Source organism: Alosa pseudoharengus, unplaced genomic scaffold (genome assembly GCF_046254945.1).
Source record: "Alosa pseudoharengus isolate Yale_2024_CS ecotype anadromous, Long Island Sound unplaced genomic scaffold, YU_APseudo_1.1 YU_APseudo_1.1_scf_24, whole genome shotgun sequence".
NCBI lineage: Eukaryota > Metazoa > Chordata > Actinopteri > Clupeiformes > Clupeidae > Alosa > Alosa pseudoharengus.
This window is the reverse complement of record NW_027468689.1, coordinates 25326288-25342022: the sequence shown is the minus strand read 5'-3', so window position 1 is coordinate 25342022 and position 15735 is coordinate 25326288. Positions and strand designations below refer to the sequence as shown.

The following is a 15735-nucleotide window of genomic DNA, read 5'->3' as shown; positions in this document are numbered from 1 at the left end:
TAATATCGTCATGATAATATACATTCTTAATGTTTTTCAACTGTTAGAAAAAGTAAATTAAATGAAATAAAAGAAATTTAAAAAGAGCACATTTTAGGAAATAAATGTGTCCGTAAGCAAAACATTTCTGCTAGGTGCTACAGGTCTGAGTGACAGATTTATTGAGTGGATCAAATTAACACTGACTTCTTTTGGCACTTCTGAGCTGAGATGGGATGTCATCGGAGATAGGCTGCTTATGGACTGGATCCGACTGTGTTTCCTAGGAGATAAGGGGAAAGAGGAAATGACATCATGTCCCAGGAAATCTAACAGCCAAAGGCATACGCCCCAACTATTATTCAGTCGATTCATGTTGATGTATTCCCTTGTAATGCAGTAGCAATTGAATTACAGTCACTTTGATGATCTTGCTAATTGCCTAAACAAGATCTGCCACAGCCTGCCTTCTTGTTCTGTTCATGGAGACAGGGGAAAGCACAGCTGTGCGATGCAATTTGGATCCAAGAACCATGACAAGAATCAAAGGGTTTGGGTGATTACAGAAGGATTGACTGTACGATCTGTTTTGACAGTGGGACAGTTATAGTGAAGTAGATCTGCATAGTGAATAGAGAATTTGCCATGCCACTTAATAGCTCACCTTTCAAAGGGGACCTTTCTAAATTCAGAGTCTTTCACATAGTCGATCACCTGCTTCTGTGTGCGTCCACTAAAGAGAAAAAGGTAAGAGTGAACAAGTTCAGGAACTATAAGGCTGAAGTGCATATCGCTTCCCAGGATTGTCAGCCTCTGTCTAGACAGTTTATCTATAATTATTATTATATTCATGTTATTTTTCCATCACAAAAAATCTACTGACATTGTTTGGCCAACTTGATTAAAATAAATAAATTGGGAAGGTTGGCATCATTGGTAAACTCAGTTTGGTGCATTACTAAGTTTGGCACAACTGAATTCTTGGCTTGTTTTCAGGAGGCTTCTAAGTTTCTTGGCTGTGTGCTCAATCAATGTGCCAGCCTTTGCCAAGGCCTGGCATTCGTTACCTGAACCTGAAGGAGGACCCTCTGGTGAACAGCACGGGTTTGGGCTTGGGTTTGGGCTCCTCGAACAGCCGGAAGAAGGCGTGGTACTCCACACAGATCTTCCAGAATATCTTGCAGCAGTCTCGACTACCCATCATGAACTCCAACGTGTCCTGGCAGTTGCTCTGCTACAGAGTAGGCGTCAGAGATAAACATAGCCATTGGATCATAAAAACAGCCATATTTTCCAGGTGTATCAACTCATTATGGATTCTATGTGGGTTATTCTACGTGGGTTATTATTTGTTTACAACGTAATCCTTTTACCGTATTCTCCGTGTCCAGTGGAGTGCTTCTGGACAGACTTACATTTAAGTCAGGCCGCAGTTTGATTAGAAATCTCTTCCTCTTGAAGCTCAGCTTTCTCACTTTGGACCAGTTAAAAGCATTGATTCTTGTGTGTCCCTTTTAAAGACAAATGAAGCAAAAAAAAAAAAAAAAAATCAGAGGCAGTTAAAGTGATTAGCTTTATGAAAGGCTCAGAGATGGACTATTGGTTATCATACGTCTACATTCGCTCGAAAAAAATGCCTCAATCCCCATCTGGAATCTTCCAGCTCTGCCGTCGTTATAATCTCAAACAGGTGAGCCGGTTTACGGGCCACTCCGGCACTCCAAATTCAACACAGGCAGATAAATCACCCGTGTCTCCCGCTCCAGCTCCAAAATTAGAATTGCCTCTCACAATTCCCAGAAATGAAACCATGCTAAACCCAAAAGTGCCAGAGCAGCTCCAAACGGAGAAAGAAAGAGGGGGAAAAAATCAAAAGGTACTTGGAAAGATTTAGCAAAGAATATGACCACCTCTTGAGTCATAGTTATAAAATCTTATTTAAAGAACATTACTGAGTCTATCTGCTCTGGGCCTCCTCTAGGCCTTCTTCTCAGTCTAGATAACAAGGCCTCTTAAAGAGCATTATAGTATCGGTTTTACACAAACATCCGCTACCTGGAAGACCAGGATCCCCGTGTGGGCCACGCTGAGACTGAGTTTGGTTCCCTCCCGATCCTTGGCCGGATGGAGCCTTACTCCGTACATTTCCAGCCGACGAGCGATCTCCAGCAGCTGGAAGTCTGACTCGGCTGGGGTGTGACCACTAGGGAGGGAGGGAGAAAGAAAACATCAGGAGACGTGTTATTTTTGTAAGGTCTTTGGGCACTTCCTGTCTTATCCAGTGACTGAGTGTCTGATTCCTCTAACTGAGAGTAATTTCTTGTCGAATAACTATCTGGCAGAGATTACGAACGAGAGCATACTACCCTGATCAGTGTCACAGCTTGTTGAGTAGCAAAACATGTTTTTGAAGTGCATTCTTTCAGATGTTTTATTTGGGGAATTTCTTTTGATTTCTCTTTTTAATGATTTACAGAACAGCTGAAGTTGCTTTCGGGCAGGGCCAAATTAATCAGCAACATGAAGGCACTGGAAGAGCCTGAAAAGAAGACTTCAAACATATTTGACTCCCAGAGCAGCCTTCCGTTTCCTGCATGCGTTGTATTATTAGCATTCCCTGCCCCTCTCCCTCCGGCCTTACGCGACACAGTGGCATCGTTCAAAAATGGCTTCTGGAGAGGAGGGAGCAGACATGTCTGTCACATGCACATGATCTTGTATTTCATGTTTACTCAAAATGTGCTGCAATGCACTCAGCATTCAAGTCCAAGAAGCAGTCTCTTCTGAAATATGGTGACTTGTGGTGATAAATGACACCTCAATCAGCCATACTGTCAATCACACACGGCAACACAAGAGTGGGGAATGGCTTGTGGTTTAACCGACTCCGTGGGAGTGAAACTCTCGGCACTGACTGTCCCTCACCCACAGCTGACACCCTGCCTATTATCTTATGAGTTGTGGCCTACAACAATATTCATAGGCAATGTGCGTGGGTGTGAATGTTCATTTTGCATGTTGTCGTTAGAAAACAAAAACACCCAGGAGCATTGGAGTGATTGAAGAAAAAAAAAAACATTGAACATTTCATTATGATTGCCAAACGGGATAGTGTGATCTTGCACAACTGAGGAGAAGGTCTGCCGAACTCACACATGCTTGCGATGGTAGTCGGTAATCTTGTCCATCAGGGCGTCCTGGTCAGGAATGTACTTGTTGTTGAGGAGGTGCTGTCTGTTCTGGACGTCGTCAAAGTCACCAACCTCAGCTGAGAATGAGAAAGAGGGGCAGGCATGAGGGAAGGCTGGGTTCTGACCAGTGGCATGACTTATGGTGAGTCAACATTGAAACAACATCATTTCCCGTGATAATCATTTGCAAATGACCCTTATTAGTCTGACTAATAACAGTTTAGAAGATCAAAGAAGTGATTATGTTTCTTGCTGCCTTTTCTCCCTCCTTTACAAACAAACAAACTGCTATTACAATGCTTATTACCCTGAATCAGCAGACTAACTTTAGTTACAGTCTGAGGGAGGTGAACTGTTTATGATGCAGAAGCACAAGGGCAGCTCAAATGTAAGGCAGCCTCTAGAGCCAGATACTGTCAGCAAACTGTCTAGCGCTGATTATGGTCTGACAGCACACACACTGGGAGCACTCTCACTGCCTCTTTTCCCAGGGTGCAATTCCACAGCAGCGCTCCTCATTCCAGCAAGGTAAAGGACACCGCTGCACTGTCTCCGTGGCAACAGAGATTTGCAATTTGTTCTTTGGGGTTTGTTTGACATGATTTGAAAATGGTTCTGCATGAATGGTGACAACAGGGCTAATCCGCCTTCACCATATTTGCTTGGTTTGCTATTCCATAAATAAGACAGTAGCAGGGGGATTTGACAGAGCTCCTTACAAAAAAAGTATCCATTCATTGTATGGATAGAATGCCTGGCTACATCCAAGTTCAGAGTACACACTGCACATTTCTGTTCAACACCAAACCATGCAACCCTGGAAATGCAAGCTTTGTGAAAACATTTGCAGCTAGCAAGCAATATTTGTACATAAAAAAAAAACTGCTTGTCCTGGTTATCACTGAATTATAACATTACAGATAATACAAATCTAGACTTAAATAAACATAATAAATGAGTGAAATACAAACACAAACACTGTTTAACTTCTTACATTGAACAATATGGGACACCAGGAGAGCGGCACTGGTGTCGTTGCAGGTCAGGCGCCCACAGGCCAGGTCGTGCTTTATCTGCAGCGCAAACAAGTATCTGAGCGAGGAGAGAAAGAAAGGAGCGTTTGTTAGAGCACACGGACGAATAAAGCACTTCTTCTATTCCTCCATCTTTTTCCCCCTCCTTCCTCAATGTCTGTTTGACGGATGGCTGACAACATTTCATTTCCAGTCTCCAGGGACATGCCATAATTCATGCTGCTTGAGTCGGGGGAATCCACATTAGCATGTGTGTCAGACCTTTGCCAGTACCGGCTGATCCTAATGGGAGGTAGGCTGTGATAAGGAGTCAAATTACTAGACAAATGTGATTAGAATTTGCCGTTATTTTCCTCTGACATAACAGATACGCTGCCAAGTTATCAGGTAGCTCTGAAATATGCAAATAGTCTTTGGCGGGTGGGTCAACTGTCAATCACAGGAGCATGAATTTATGCAGACACGTGTATATGGATCAAGTGAATCAATGGACTGAAGAGAGAGTGAACACAGTGCTATGCAAGCATGAAGAGCTTTCAAGGGTTCAGTGTTGGGCGCTAAGAAGGAATAACATTAAACACACAATGCTACATTAATCTGGAGTGTTTGTGTTGCTGTGCTAAAATGAATGTATTCTTTAGATTGTGTCCTCAAAAAAGGGTCAAAATAAATCTAGTATGTAAAAATAAATCTGGATTATATGGAGTACGGTTTTTCAACAAACCATTAACCAATGAACACATTACCTACTAAAATTCCCACACACATCAAAAGAACAGCCTTTTGTTACTCCGGAGATTTAGCAAAAGACCACCGATTCATCTTAATGTGGAAACAGCTTCTGGTGAGTAAGTGAGTTGCCAGGGCATGACACTGCAATCTAATCTCAAAATGCTCATAAAAGCCCTATTCAATGCACCCGCCCCCGTCAGCGTTGTTTTAAGAGCTGGCCCGCTTCCCTGGGTGATTAAACGTCAAGCAGAAGCTGTCAGTCGCTTTGAGGCAAGACGAGTCAATTTGCCTGGCAGGTATTTGGGTCGTCTCGGGCAGTCAGGTGAGAAGCCACCGCCAGGCACTGTGCTCGAGACTGGGAAAGTACAGTGGCATTTATTCAAGTTCGGAGGAACTGTTTGTTTGTCTCTCCCTCGTTCATCTGTTCTGGAACTTGTTAGATGTTCCAGAACACCAGATTTCTGCTCTCGGGCGACACATGGCAAGGCCACAAAAGCCTGCCACCAACAGAACACAGAGGCACCCATGAGCAAAGAAGTTCAGTTAATGGTTAGTCAGACAGAGGAGTCTGGGGAAGACGCCAACACTCGAGCGGAGCCGCAGCCATCATAAGTATGTGAGACAGGAGATCTGTACACAGCACAGCTGCAGTCACTACCAGCAGTCAACAGGTTCACTTCGTTTTCAACCACATCAACTCCCATGTGCAGATTTCTTTTTGTAAGACAAAAAGGAGACGGTAATGTATATAGACGGTAATGTTGTATAGCTCATTAAGATCTATTCTTTACCGACACACAGTCACCCTCTACTCTCGCTCATTTAACGTTAATCTGTTTGAGAGTTGTCGGGGGATGGGAGGGATTAGGGGATTTTCAGAAATTATGAATGGATTACTACTCCACAAATCTGTGACCTGTATGTGCAAGCCACAGATTTACAGCCACATAAAGGAAACATGGTTTAACTGAAAACATCCGAAAACATCTTTGATCGGTAATAATATATGAAATGTGATGAACCAACTACAGCTACATTGCAGCTCCATCTGCATTGGCTCTACTGTAATGATCCATCTCTGTCCAACCATTTGCTTCGCAAACTGCTGTCCAGGGGAACACTAAATTAATTCTCTAAAAATCATTTCATAATTTAAGTAAAGTTGGCCAAGTAGTCATGAGGTATGCCAAAAATGCATCACTGCTAAGTGAATATTTCAACACCCGCAGAGTCCCAGGACTGCTCGGAAGAAACCCGGGGTGTTCAGCAAACCACCTCACACCAGACAAGAGATCTGTGCTGACTGGTACATCTAGATATGGGAATAAGGGCCTGCCTTCAAGGGCTGCGTGAGGGAGATGTGTGACCTCAGGTAGGGCCGAGAGCAGGGAGAGAGAGGGAGGGAGAGAGAGAGAGAGAGAGAGAGAGAGAGAGAGAGAGAGAGAGAGAGAGAGAGAGAACGCTTAATGGTTTCTGTCTGAGTGGGGAGTTCACCTCCAGAGCCATTAACAGGCACATCTGCCTGTGTCTTTGCAGCCCATGCAAAACACTAATGCATTTTAAAGAGACTGCAGGAAAAGGGGTGAAAAAAAGATTCAGGAAAAGCCTGCCATATTATGCTAATATAAAGATGGCATGCTGGCTTTATTACCTACGGTAGGTCTTTTTGCCCTGTTAGAAATCATCCTATAATATAATCATTGAAATAAAATAATTCTGCTGCATGTTCCAATTTTTTCAATAAAGGATATTTACAGACAGATACAAGAGTACAAACTGAGAAAATGCCCGGTAGAGGGCTGGATAAGACATGATCTCTTTGTCCTGTCTGAACCTGAAGACGCCTACTCGTTTACAAAGACGCCAAGTCGAGCAAGAACACTTGTCCCCTAAGATGGTGGAAAAAATGCATCTTCTCCAGGATGCTCTTGAGAGGCGAACAAAGGAAGGAGGTGCTTGCTCTCGTCCTTTTGAGAGTTTTCCATGGATGAGAACATTAACTTGGTGTCTCTCTGTCTCTCTTCTCTCTCTCTTTCCCTCTTGCTGTTCCTCTCTCTCTTTCTCTCTCTCTCTCTGTTCCTCTCTCTCCAGGCTGCTGTCCAGCATATTTCTGCACTCCAGTTTTAGCTGAACAAGTGCAGGTTTCAGTGCCAGGTCCTGAGAAGAGACTCAAAATCCTGCTGAGCAGTGAGAAAAATATCCGACAGTTTACAAGCTGTGGGCTGTGTGTTAAACATACAGTACACAACTGTCACCGTCACTGGCAAAACTGATGTATCAGTAAAATTGTTGTTTTAAAGTTGTTCCTCAGAGTTAACCTTGTGGCTGCATGCTCACCTGGTAAGTTCTTCTGAGAGCTGTGTGTGGTCTGGGGGAAAGAACTTCACCACAAACTTCAGTATTGTGTTCTTGGGCCCTGGAAGAGGAAGAAGGATAATTGCACTTGTGACCATGCGCTTCATTTCAGGGTTTTCAAGTGTTACACACAAAGAAGTCAAACAAAACATGTTGACAACATATCTCTGTGAAAAGGATATTATCATCTTGTCAGTTCAAATTAACACTTGGAATCTCTTACTAGTATGCACACTTCTTTAAAGTGCTAAGAGTACTCACGTCTGATCTGTTTCACTATTGGCTTGAGGAGATCCAGCCACACCTGCAGACAAGGGGAAAAACAGATCATTGTCACCATATTGACCATTAAAGGCCAACGCCTGTTTTTGTTGCTGGATGCAAGATAGGACCTGAACGATGCCGTATTCTCATTTGAAAATCCTCTGGGAGTCCAACCCACATTTGATATTGGGTGTAGTCACTAAGATTCCCACCCATTACAATAGGAGTACAGGTCACAAGAATGCACACTTGGATCACAAGCTGCTTACATTACTTGTCCCCATTTGAAAAAGGGATCTTTACATTTGAACTGAGTGGACTTCATGTTTTACATTATGGTGAGTGAATATTACATTACTGCACTTCTGTGAACAACAAAATGACATTAAGGCAGAAGCGTAGTGAAAGATGCTTTCAGACCAAGCGAGGACACAGACAGTGTTAGGTAACCACGCGAGTGCAGCATTGCGTGCCTCTAGACTTGGAGTCGACCATTCTGCCTGCCACCTGAACCAGGTGTCAGCATTCCAGCTGGGCTCAGGGTCACGATACACTGCGCCACTATTCACCTGCCTCACATATTTCATAGCAGGAGAGCTGAGGCCACACTTTACTTCAGGTTCACCGCTAATGCTAATGGTGGCCAAGTTTGTCTCACTGAGAGGCATTCATTGAGTTCCAAGCCTACAACAAACTCTGCCGAAAGGAGGAAGACTAAGGAGGAAGAATACATTCATCTTCAAACAAATGTGTTGAAAATAACACAACTTGTCTCTATGTCCAGATTGGGACAACACGGTTTGTGTTGTTTCTAACACATTCCTTTTGTTATTTGTTTAAAAAATGTACACAGTAGGTGTTGAAAATAACACATCTTGTGTTGTTTTTTAACTCATCTCTATGTCCAGATAGGGACAACAGAGTTTGTGTTGTTTCTAACACATTTGTTTTAAGAGTGTAAGACAATATTATGCTTTTGCTGGCGTGATGCTCTATCAGCTCCCCTTCACAATGCCATCATTTCAAAATCACATTGTCTGAGGGTAATGTAGAAATAATGCAAAAAATAACTTGGTCCCTAGCTATGATTCATGTTAGCAGAGCATTTGTTACATTTGCTGGAAATTCTGAGGGCCATTATGAGGTAGATGACGATGGTGAGCAATGTGAAACTCAGTCCCCAGTGAGTCTGAACAGATGCTTTCAGCAGCTTCATCTCTTTTTCATGATGTTCCTGTTTGGCACTTAGCATCACTGCATTCTGGAACACTGCCTTCAGCTACAAATCCCCCTTCTTCCCCTTTCTGGTCTGTTTGCTTATCCCCTCCATCATGGAGATGGACAAATTTAACTGATTCTTTGCAGGGTAGCATTGCATGATTACTTACCATCATTTTGCGGTGATCCTGATACTCCAGCCCAAAGTAGTCCCCTTCCACAAGGTTAAGGTGAGCGCACACAAGCTCATGAAGGAACTTTCCCGAGGCCCGTTGCTGTAAGGAGCAGAATAATAATAGTTATTAAATAAATAATCACGTGCATACATACATAAATGAGCAAAATGGCCTAGACTCTATGATGGACCTTGGATGAAGGTCAGTTCCTTGAACAGTGAACAGTTACCACTCAGCTTTGATTTATAATGGCACACTATGATGAACAACACCTAAAGACCTAAACCATTACTGAATGACCTGGAGATACTTTGCATAAATCATGAAACTCTCACTCACACACTTGTGCATGCACACACACACACACGACACTAGAAACTTTGCAAAGTCACACATACATATAAAAAGCTTTACAGGTTTTCCAACACAGCCATTAAAATGGCTACTTCCATTTCCTAGGCCCAAGACAAGACATTGTGGGCAGCTGAACCCTAATACAGAGGGTCCCATTCACACAACCCTGAAGTCAAATAAACGTGCTGCTAATTGGCCATTGCTTTCCAGGCAGGGGCTTTAACAAGCACTTCAGTCAGTGACCTCTCACCAGAGTGCCAAATAGCAGGGCCGAGGAAGGGGGATGTTGGGAACCATTGCGTACGGCTTTCAGCATCTGGGCTACAGCTGGGTCGGGAGCTGGATATCACAAATCACCACACTGACCAGACAGGCGGGCAGGCGAGTGGGTGGGTGAGGATGGCGAGGTACGACTGCATATACTACTGTACAGAATCATGAAACCGAGGTCATCCATACAGATATTTATTGACTGTACTCCTTCTGAATATGCAATTAGTAAGTATAGTACTAATTAAAAATTAGCAGTGACACCATTTGCTGAGAGTTCAGCTAACGGGTCAGACATATTTTCTTGGCAATGGTCATTGGATTCAAAAATTGAACAGCACACTGGGCCATTCCCAAACAGAGACATGGATCCAGAAATCCATCACTTAAAACAAATAGTAGGCCTACTCCTCCTCAAGATATTATCTGAGTCAGCAGTAGTTGTGTATCCAAACTAAAGACCACCCACTGAAAAGGCGCTGATAGTGTTCAACACTGCTAACCATACTCTTTTTTCTGACCTCATATAAAGCCCGCCCCATGTCAAATAAGCAGCTGTGATTGGCATTTTTAATTATTTGGAAACAGGTTTGAATGGGAGCATAGCCAGATGGATCTGCTGTGCAAATTAAAATATGCTCAGAGATTCGTCTGTGTTCTCCCATGCTAGCATGGTAGGTCTTTTATGGTAGGATTCTCAGTGATCACTATCCATTAGGCATTCCTGTGAGCACACCAGCCCACCCTACCCCACTAAGACACAACCCAGTACAAATCCCATTCCGTTATCTGCCCCTCGGTTCCCTAGGGCCACTAGACCAGACAGCATTCCAGTGCCCCAGTCTCTTCCTGTGCAGCAGAGCTCCTGAGTCTGTTTACAGTAATGCCAAGCAGCTCCGAGCACCAGGGAGAGCCGTAAAAGTCCCTGGAGACGAGCCACCCCACCTTCAAACATGGCGCGGCATTCCACAGCGACTCGGACACGCCAACGAGCTTGGAGAGCAAGACCACGAGAGACAGATAGGCATATTTGTTTCTCGTTTGAAAAGCAAAGGGAGCAAATGGCCATGAACGCCACCCAGAAATCTTTTGAGGTGGGAAAAGAGGGGAAACAATGCTCTGTCTGCAGTCTCATGGAGGAGATAAGGATTTGATGAGGAGAAGACTGAGAGCTAGGAAAAGAAACAGCCATTTTGAACCCAAAGACATTCCCCATTTGATTTGGAACATTTCATTTCATGGCATTTCACATTCCTGGAGTGTTTTTGTAATGTAAACATTTGATATAACACATTTACTTAAAAGCTCAAGCCTACACACAAGTCACCATGTCATACAATTTCTGCAGGTCAAGAACATCCTCCTATCCTCATATTTTGGGCCACAGCTCAAAGAGTGGCACACGCCAACAGGAGAGTAGGACTTTGACAAACTAGAGCAGACCAGCACCCAACTGTTTTTTGTTTTTTCTTACTTTTCTCTGTTCATCCAAAGACGTGCATGGCTCATTGAGCTGAACTAAAACACAAGCCTGCTGACTGGTTGAGGAACACTACACAGACGGGCCTCAGCTGTTCGGCTGCTGCTCGTCCATTATGTTCAGCCAGCCAGGAATGAAAAACTGGCAGCAACGTGAGCAACTGATGTGCTGCTCCAGCAGCAAACACGGCTGAGCGAGGACCCAGAAACTTGTGCGTGTTGCACAAGACTTTTCTGTTCGGTTATGAAATATGCCCGGGATTAGAGCACGACACAAAAGCATGAAAGTTGACAGCATATATTGACAGACGTTGAAAGTGAGTGCATCATGTAATATCTCCCGCCTGGGAGACTACAGCAGTCATCTCCTGGTCCTGTAGTTGAGAATCCTTCATGATACTTATGCTGCGCTTCACTGATCGAGTCTAAGCTGCACTCAGGTTATTTAGTCTTTGTCATCTTTAGCACCAGCCATCCTGCTGTGCTGAGCTTCAGGGACGTCTGTGTGTGTGTGTGTGTTTTGTACTCATGCGTGTATGTGTTTGTGAGTGTTTATTGCATTTGTGAGTGTGTCTGGGTGTGCGTGCATGCGTATGTATGTGTGTGTGTGTTTGTATGTGTATTTGTGTGTGTACGTGTGTTTGTGTGTCTGTGCATGAGTGTGTGAGTGTGTGTTTGTGTGTGTGGAGGGAGATGTGTGTGCCAGGGGGTGTGGAGAGAAACCTGCGAGTGGAGGGGACCAGCTGTTTTCATGCTGTGAAGAGGGACAGCAGGGAGGAGAGGAGAGCGGGACGCCTGGAGGAGAGGTGTGAGTAACGGGGAGATGGGGGGGGGACGCCTGGAGGAGAGGTGTGAGTAACGGGGAGATGGGGGGGGGGGGGGGGGGTGTAGGCTGAGGAGGTGGGCAGGCCGGGGAGGCTGAGCTGGGACCTCAGCCAACTCCGCACCCTCCGGCTCTGGCCACTTACGAGATCCAGCACAGCTCGCCGCCAGCTGGACACTGGGCACCGCACCAACCACATGACATCCCCTGACCACGCCATGTCGGAGCGCTGGACAGCAGCTGAGCTGAGGTGAGCCGGCCCGATCCACAGTGGCAGGTGAGTTAGGACACAGAGCAGCGGGTCATACGTCCCCTCGAGCTGCAGACGTACTGATCAGGTCAGAAGGTGGCGCAGGATATAATGGATGTGCAGGTGCTCACTGCTCACACACAAATGCAGACTGAGAAATGCGCCAATGACTCACACTACACACAAACATATGTAGCCTTGCAAGAAAACTCACACATATCCAAATATATTTTCTCACTCTCTCAGACACAAGGACCAAACACACACACACACACACACACACACACACACACACACACACACACACACACACACACACACCTGAGGCCTGTATTTCCATCTGCATTTATGTCTATCTGCATTTAAGAAGTCCTCCTTCCCCCAGAGACAAAATCACACTCATCCAAAAGAATGTATCCTTTAGAAACACAAGCTCAGATAAGCACAGCTAGTAATTGCTGTCTACTGAGGTGGACACTTAAACTGTGGAGGAAATGAAAGTGCTTTTGGATACAGATAGATGGAGATGGCCCTCTCCCCTCAGCCCAGCCCTGGGTGGAGGTGGAGGAGGGGGTGGGGGTGGCGTGAGGTTACGAGTGCTGTGTGTATCCACTCGAGGTGTCGGTGCCAAAGCCAGACATCCGAGCCGCTGGACGGGTTCCAACATAATCCGAGGTGAATCCGCCGATGGAGCGCTGCCCATTATAAGCAATAAATCCCAATTACAACCGCTGCCACTAGCGCTCGGCATAAATGTCAATTGAGTAAATCTGCTCGCTCAATGTAAACGGATGAGCAAGAAGCCAAATATGTTGACCTAAAGTATTCATATGTAATAAAACAAGCCTGGCGTGGCGAAGAGATGACACAACATGGCTGGCTGAGGAAACTCTTGAGGGGATTATTTGAATGATGCTTTAAAAGACATTATACACTATGAATGCCAACAAACATATAACATTTAAGGACATTTATGTTCAATTGCTTTTTCTTAAGCAGAACATATACTTCTAAACCAATGTCTGTCTGTCCAACTGTTTAACTGCACTATGGCTACACTCATGACAGAGTCTTCATCTCTGGCTATTTTGGCTATCTGACAATTCATCTGCTGGGGCAGATCTGGCAGGAGCGGGCAGGAGCCCTGCTGTAGCCTGGCCACCTAAGGCACTGGCCCGAGGCCAGCTGCAGACTGCGCATTTGTGCGAGGCGTCAGCACTCGTAGAGGTCAGGGCAGGAAAACTCCAGCTGTGCTTAGGGAGAAAAGGAATCCGCCGTACGTCTTTTCTCTTCCTGCTCTTTATCTCCGACCCTCTCCATCACCCTCGTACAATTCTTTACTTTCTTTGTTAGTTCTATCAATCTGTTGTGCTCTCTCTCCTTCTCTCTCTCTCTCTCTCTCTCTCTCCCTTTAAGGCCCTGACTGCCGTAAACTGAGACTAGACTGCAGGCCTGTTACAGTAGCAGATTCATTCCCATTCACGGGCGTCCAGGCTATGCGCTCATCTAAACCAGATGTTTCTGGCCCGCTGGCCAACCCTGAGCAGCAGTAAAGCCCCCCCGTCCCATCTCTCTCTCTCACACACACACACACACACACACACACACACACACACACACACACACACACACACACACACACACACACACACACACACACACACACACACACACACACACACACACACACACACACACACACACACACACACACACACACACCTCTCCTCTCCTCTTAGTCGTTCTTAGACTTTGGGAACTGTCGATGAACTTCAACGCCAACTAGGCAGAAAGGAAAAGCTGTGTACATGTCAGTTCCATAACACAACAGTGTAGCAACAGGGTACGACAGCTCTCATGGGTTAAACTGAAGGTTCAGTCAGTACCCAATTACAGCCACACCCTCAGTATAGAGCCAGTGTCTGTGCGTGCGTGCGTGCGTATGTCTTTATATATTTGTGTCTATGTGTGTGTGTGTGTGTCTTCCCTGACTCTTCCTAACTGTATTTATAGATTGCGGCAGTGTAAATATTTATGCACACCATTGTATTAAGGTCACCAACTGTGGCGCTGTAGAGATGTTGGGTGGAGCTTGGTAGGACATGACTGTCAAAGCTTTTACTACTCAAAAAGGGGCTGAGTCACCTAAAACAATATCTATCCCTATTTAAGTAATAATTTACTTTAAACAACTACAATGAAAGACAATAGCAGTATGACCGCTCATCCATAACATAACAAACACGCTAAGCAAGGAAATGGCACTGAAGGTGTAAAAATAGATGCTCAACTGGACACATTTACACAAAACAAGGCACTGTAATGTCTGCTTCAGCACAATAGCCTCAATCCAAACAAAACAGACAAGACGGAGTCCAGTATTGTGCTGCAGTGCACCGTTTGCTGGGAGCCTCATGGAGATTCAGGTCTAGCAGGAGCCAGGCAGCGGGACAAGAATCACAATTAGAAGAACCACTCAGGCTCAACACAATTACTCATTCCACAAGACTTAGCAGACTGCCTGCACTCACCAACACACACACACACCACACACACACACACTCACACACACACACACACACACAGAAAACACAGAGAGAGACACACAGACACAGATAAACACACACACCATTCCCAGCAAAAGCTGGGGGGAAACTATAAATGCAATTCCGACAAACTGTTTGGGTGAAAGGTTAAAATAGACACATATTTCCCATGCACTGGTTCTTATGGTTTCATCGTCATAGGCGTAGCTTATGTGGCTACACACTCTGTAATACAGCAAGCTTTCTTTAGCTTGTGAACTTGCAGTGGGTCACTAATACTGCTATGTCCACACTGGTATCTATGGCAGTACTAGTGTATGCCTGCAGCACTAGGGTATTCCTGCAGCGTGAGGCGGTCTCCTTTAAATCTTCTGGTTTAAGGATGAACTCTTAATCCTCTTTCAGCTCCCCTGGCCTTTGTGACCAAGGGCTCAAAAGGCAAGAGGTCACTTCACTACAAAGTCAACTTGAAATGCTCCCTGCACTTACTGATGGGGTTTTCATGTCACAGATCTGATGTGCTTCAGCAGCAATACATGTAGGTGTGCAATGTTCCATATGCAATCTAATAGGTCAGATGTCAATGGCATTGGTCTTCAGGTGCTTGTATTGGTTTCCAGCACCCAAACACTTCTGCTCTGAACTATCTTAGCAAGACTGATCCTACTGGGGCTGTTACAGACCTTTAAAATATTTAACACTCCATGAATAATGTGTTAATAATGTTCAGTTTCCTTTAGGGTTGAATACTGGAGTGAGAGAGTGAGAGAGTGTGAGAGTGAGTGAGTGAGTGAAGGATGGTATTAGTAGGCAAGTATCTCACTACAATGTCTCATTTCTCCCTCATTTTTTTTTTCATTCTTATTTCTTTACAGCTTTGCTGCTCCCTGTATTTATCCACAAACTGTCTACAGCTTTGGAAAATGCATGATAACATCTTGTGCCTCACAACTGTTTAATCTTTTCTTTAAACATAGCTCCACCAGACACCACCTTTAGCTCCTTAAATAATCTAGTCTACTCCTCCATGTTTGTGTTCACCTTCAACCAGTTCTGAAGACGTC

General features: G+C 44.7%; 1 protein-coding gene across 6 annotated transcripts in view; it reads right to left on the bottom strand.

Annotated features, from left to right (window-relative positions):
- Positions 1–15735, bottom strand: part of farp1 (FERM, RhoGEF (ARHGEF) and pleckstrin domain protein 1 (chondrocyte-derived)) — a 63386-nt gene that overhangs the window by 20134 nt on the left and 27517 nt on the right. For 3 of the 6 annotated variants that reach the window (XM_076303589.1, XM_076303593.1, XM_076303590.1), the window contains exons 3-12: positions 8944–9048; positions 7553–7595; positions 7274–7352; positions 4165–4262; positions 3133–3247; positions 2035–2182; positions 1353–1490; positions 1047–1213; positions 644–712; positions 187–262 (exon numbers count right to left, since the gene is read on the bottom strand). In XM_076303589.1, coding sequence (XP_076159704.1) covers positions 187–262; positions 644–712; positions 1047–1213; positions 1353–1490; positions 2035–2182; positions 3133–3247; positions 4165–4262; positions 7274–7352; positions 7553–7595; positions 8944–9048 — 1038 coding nt within the window. The remainder of the gene's footprint in view (positions 1–186; positions 263–643; positions 713–1046; positions 1214–1352; positions 1491–2034; positions 2183–3132; positions 3248–4164; positions 4263–7273; positions 7353–7552; positions 7596–8943; positions 9049–15735) is intronic. The other 3 variants (XM_076303591.1, XM_076303594.1, XM_076303595.1) reach the window with 3 other exon arrangements.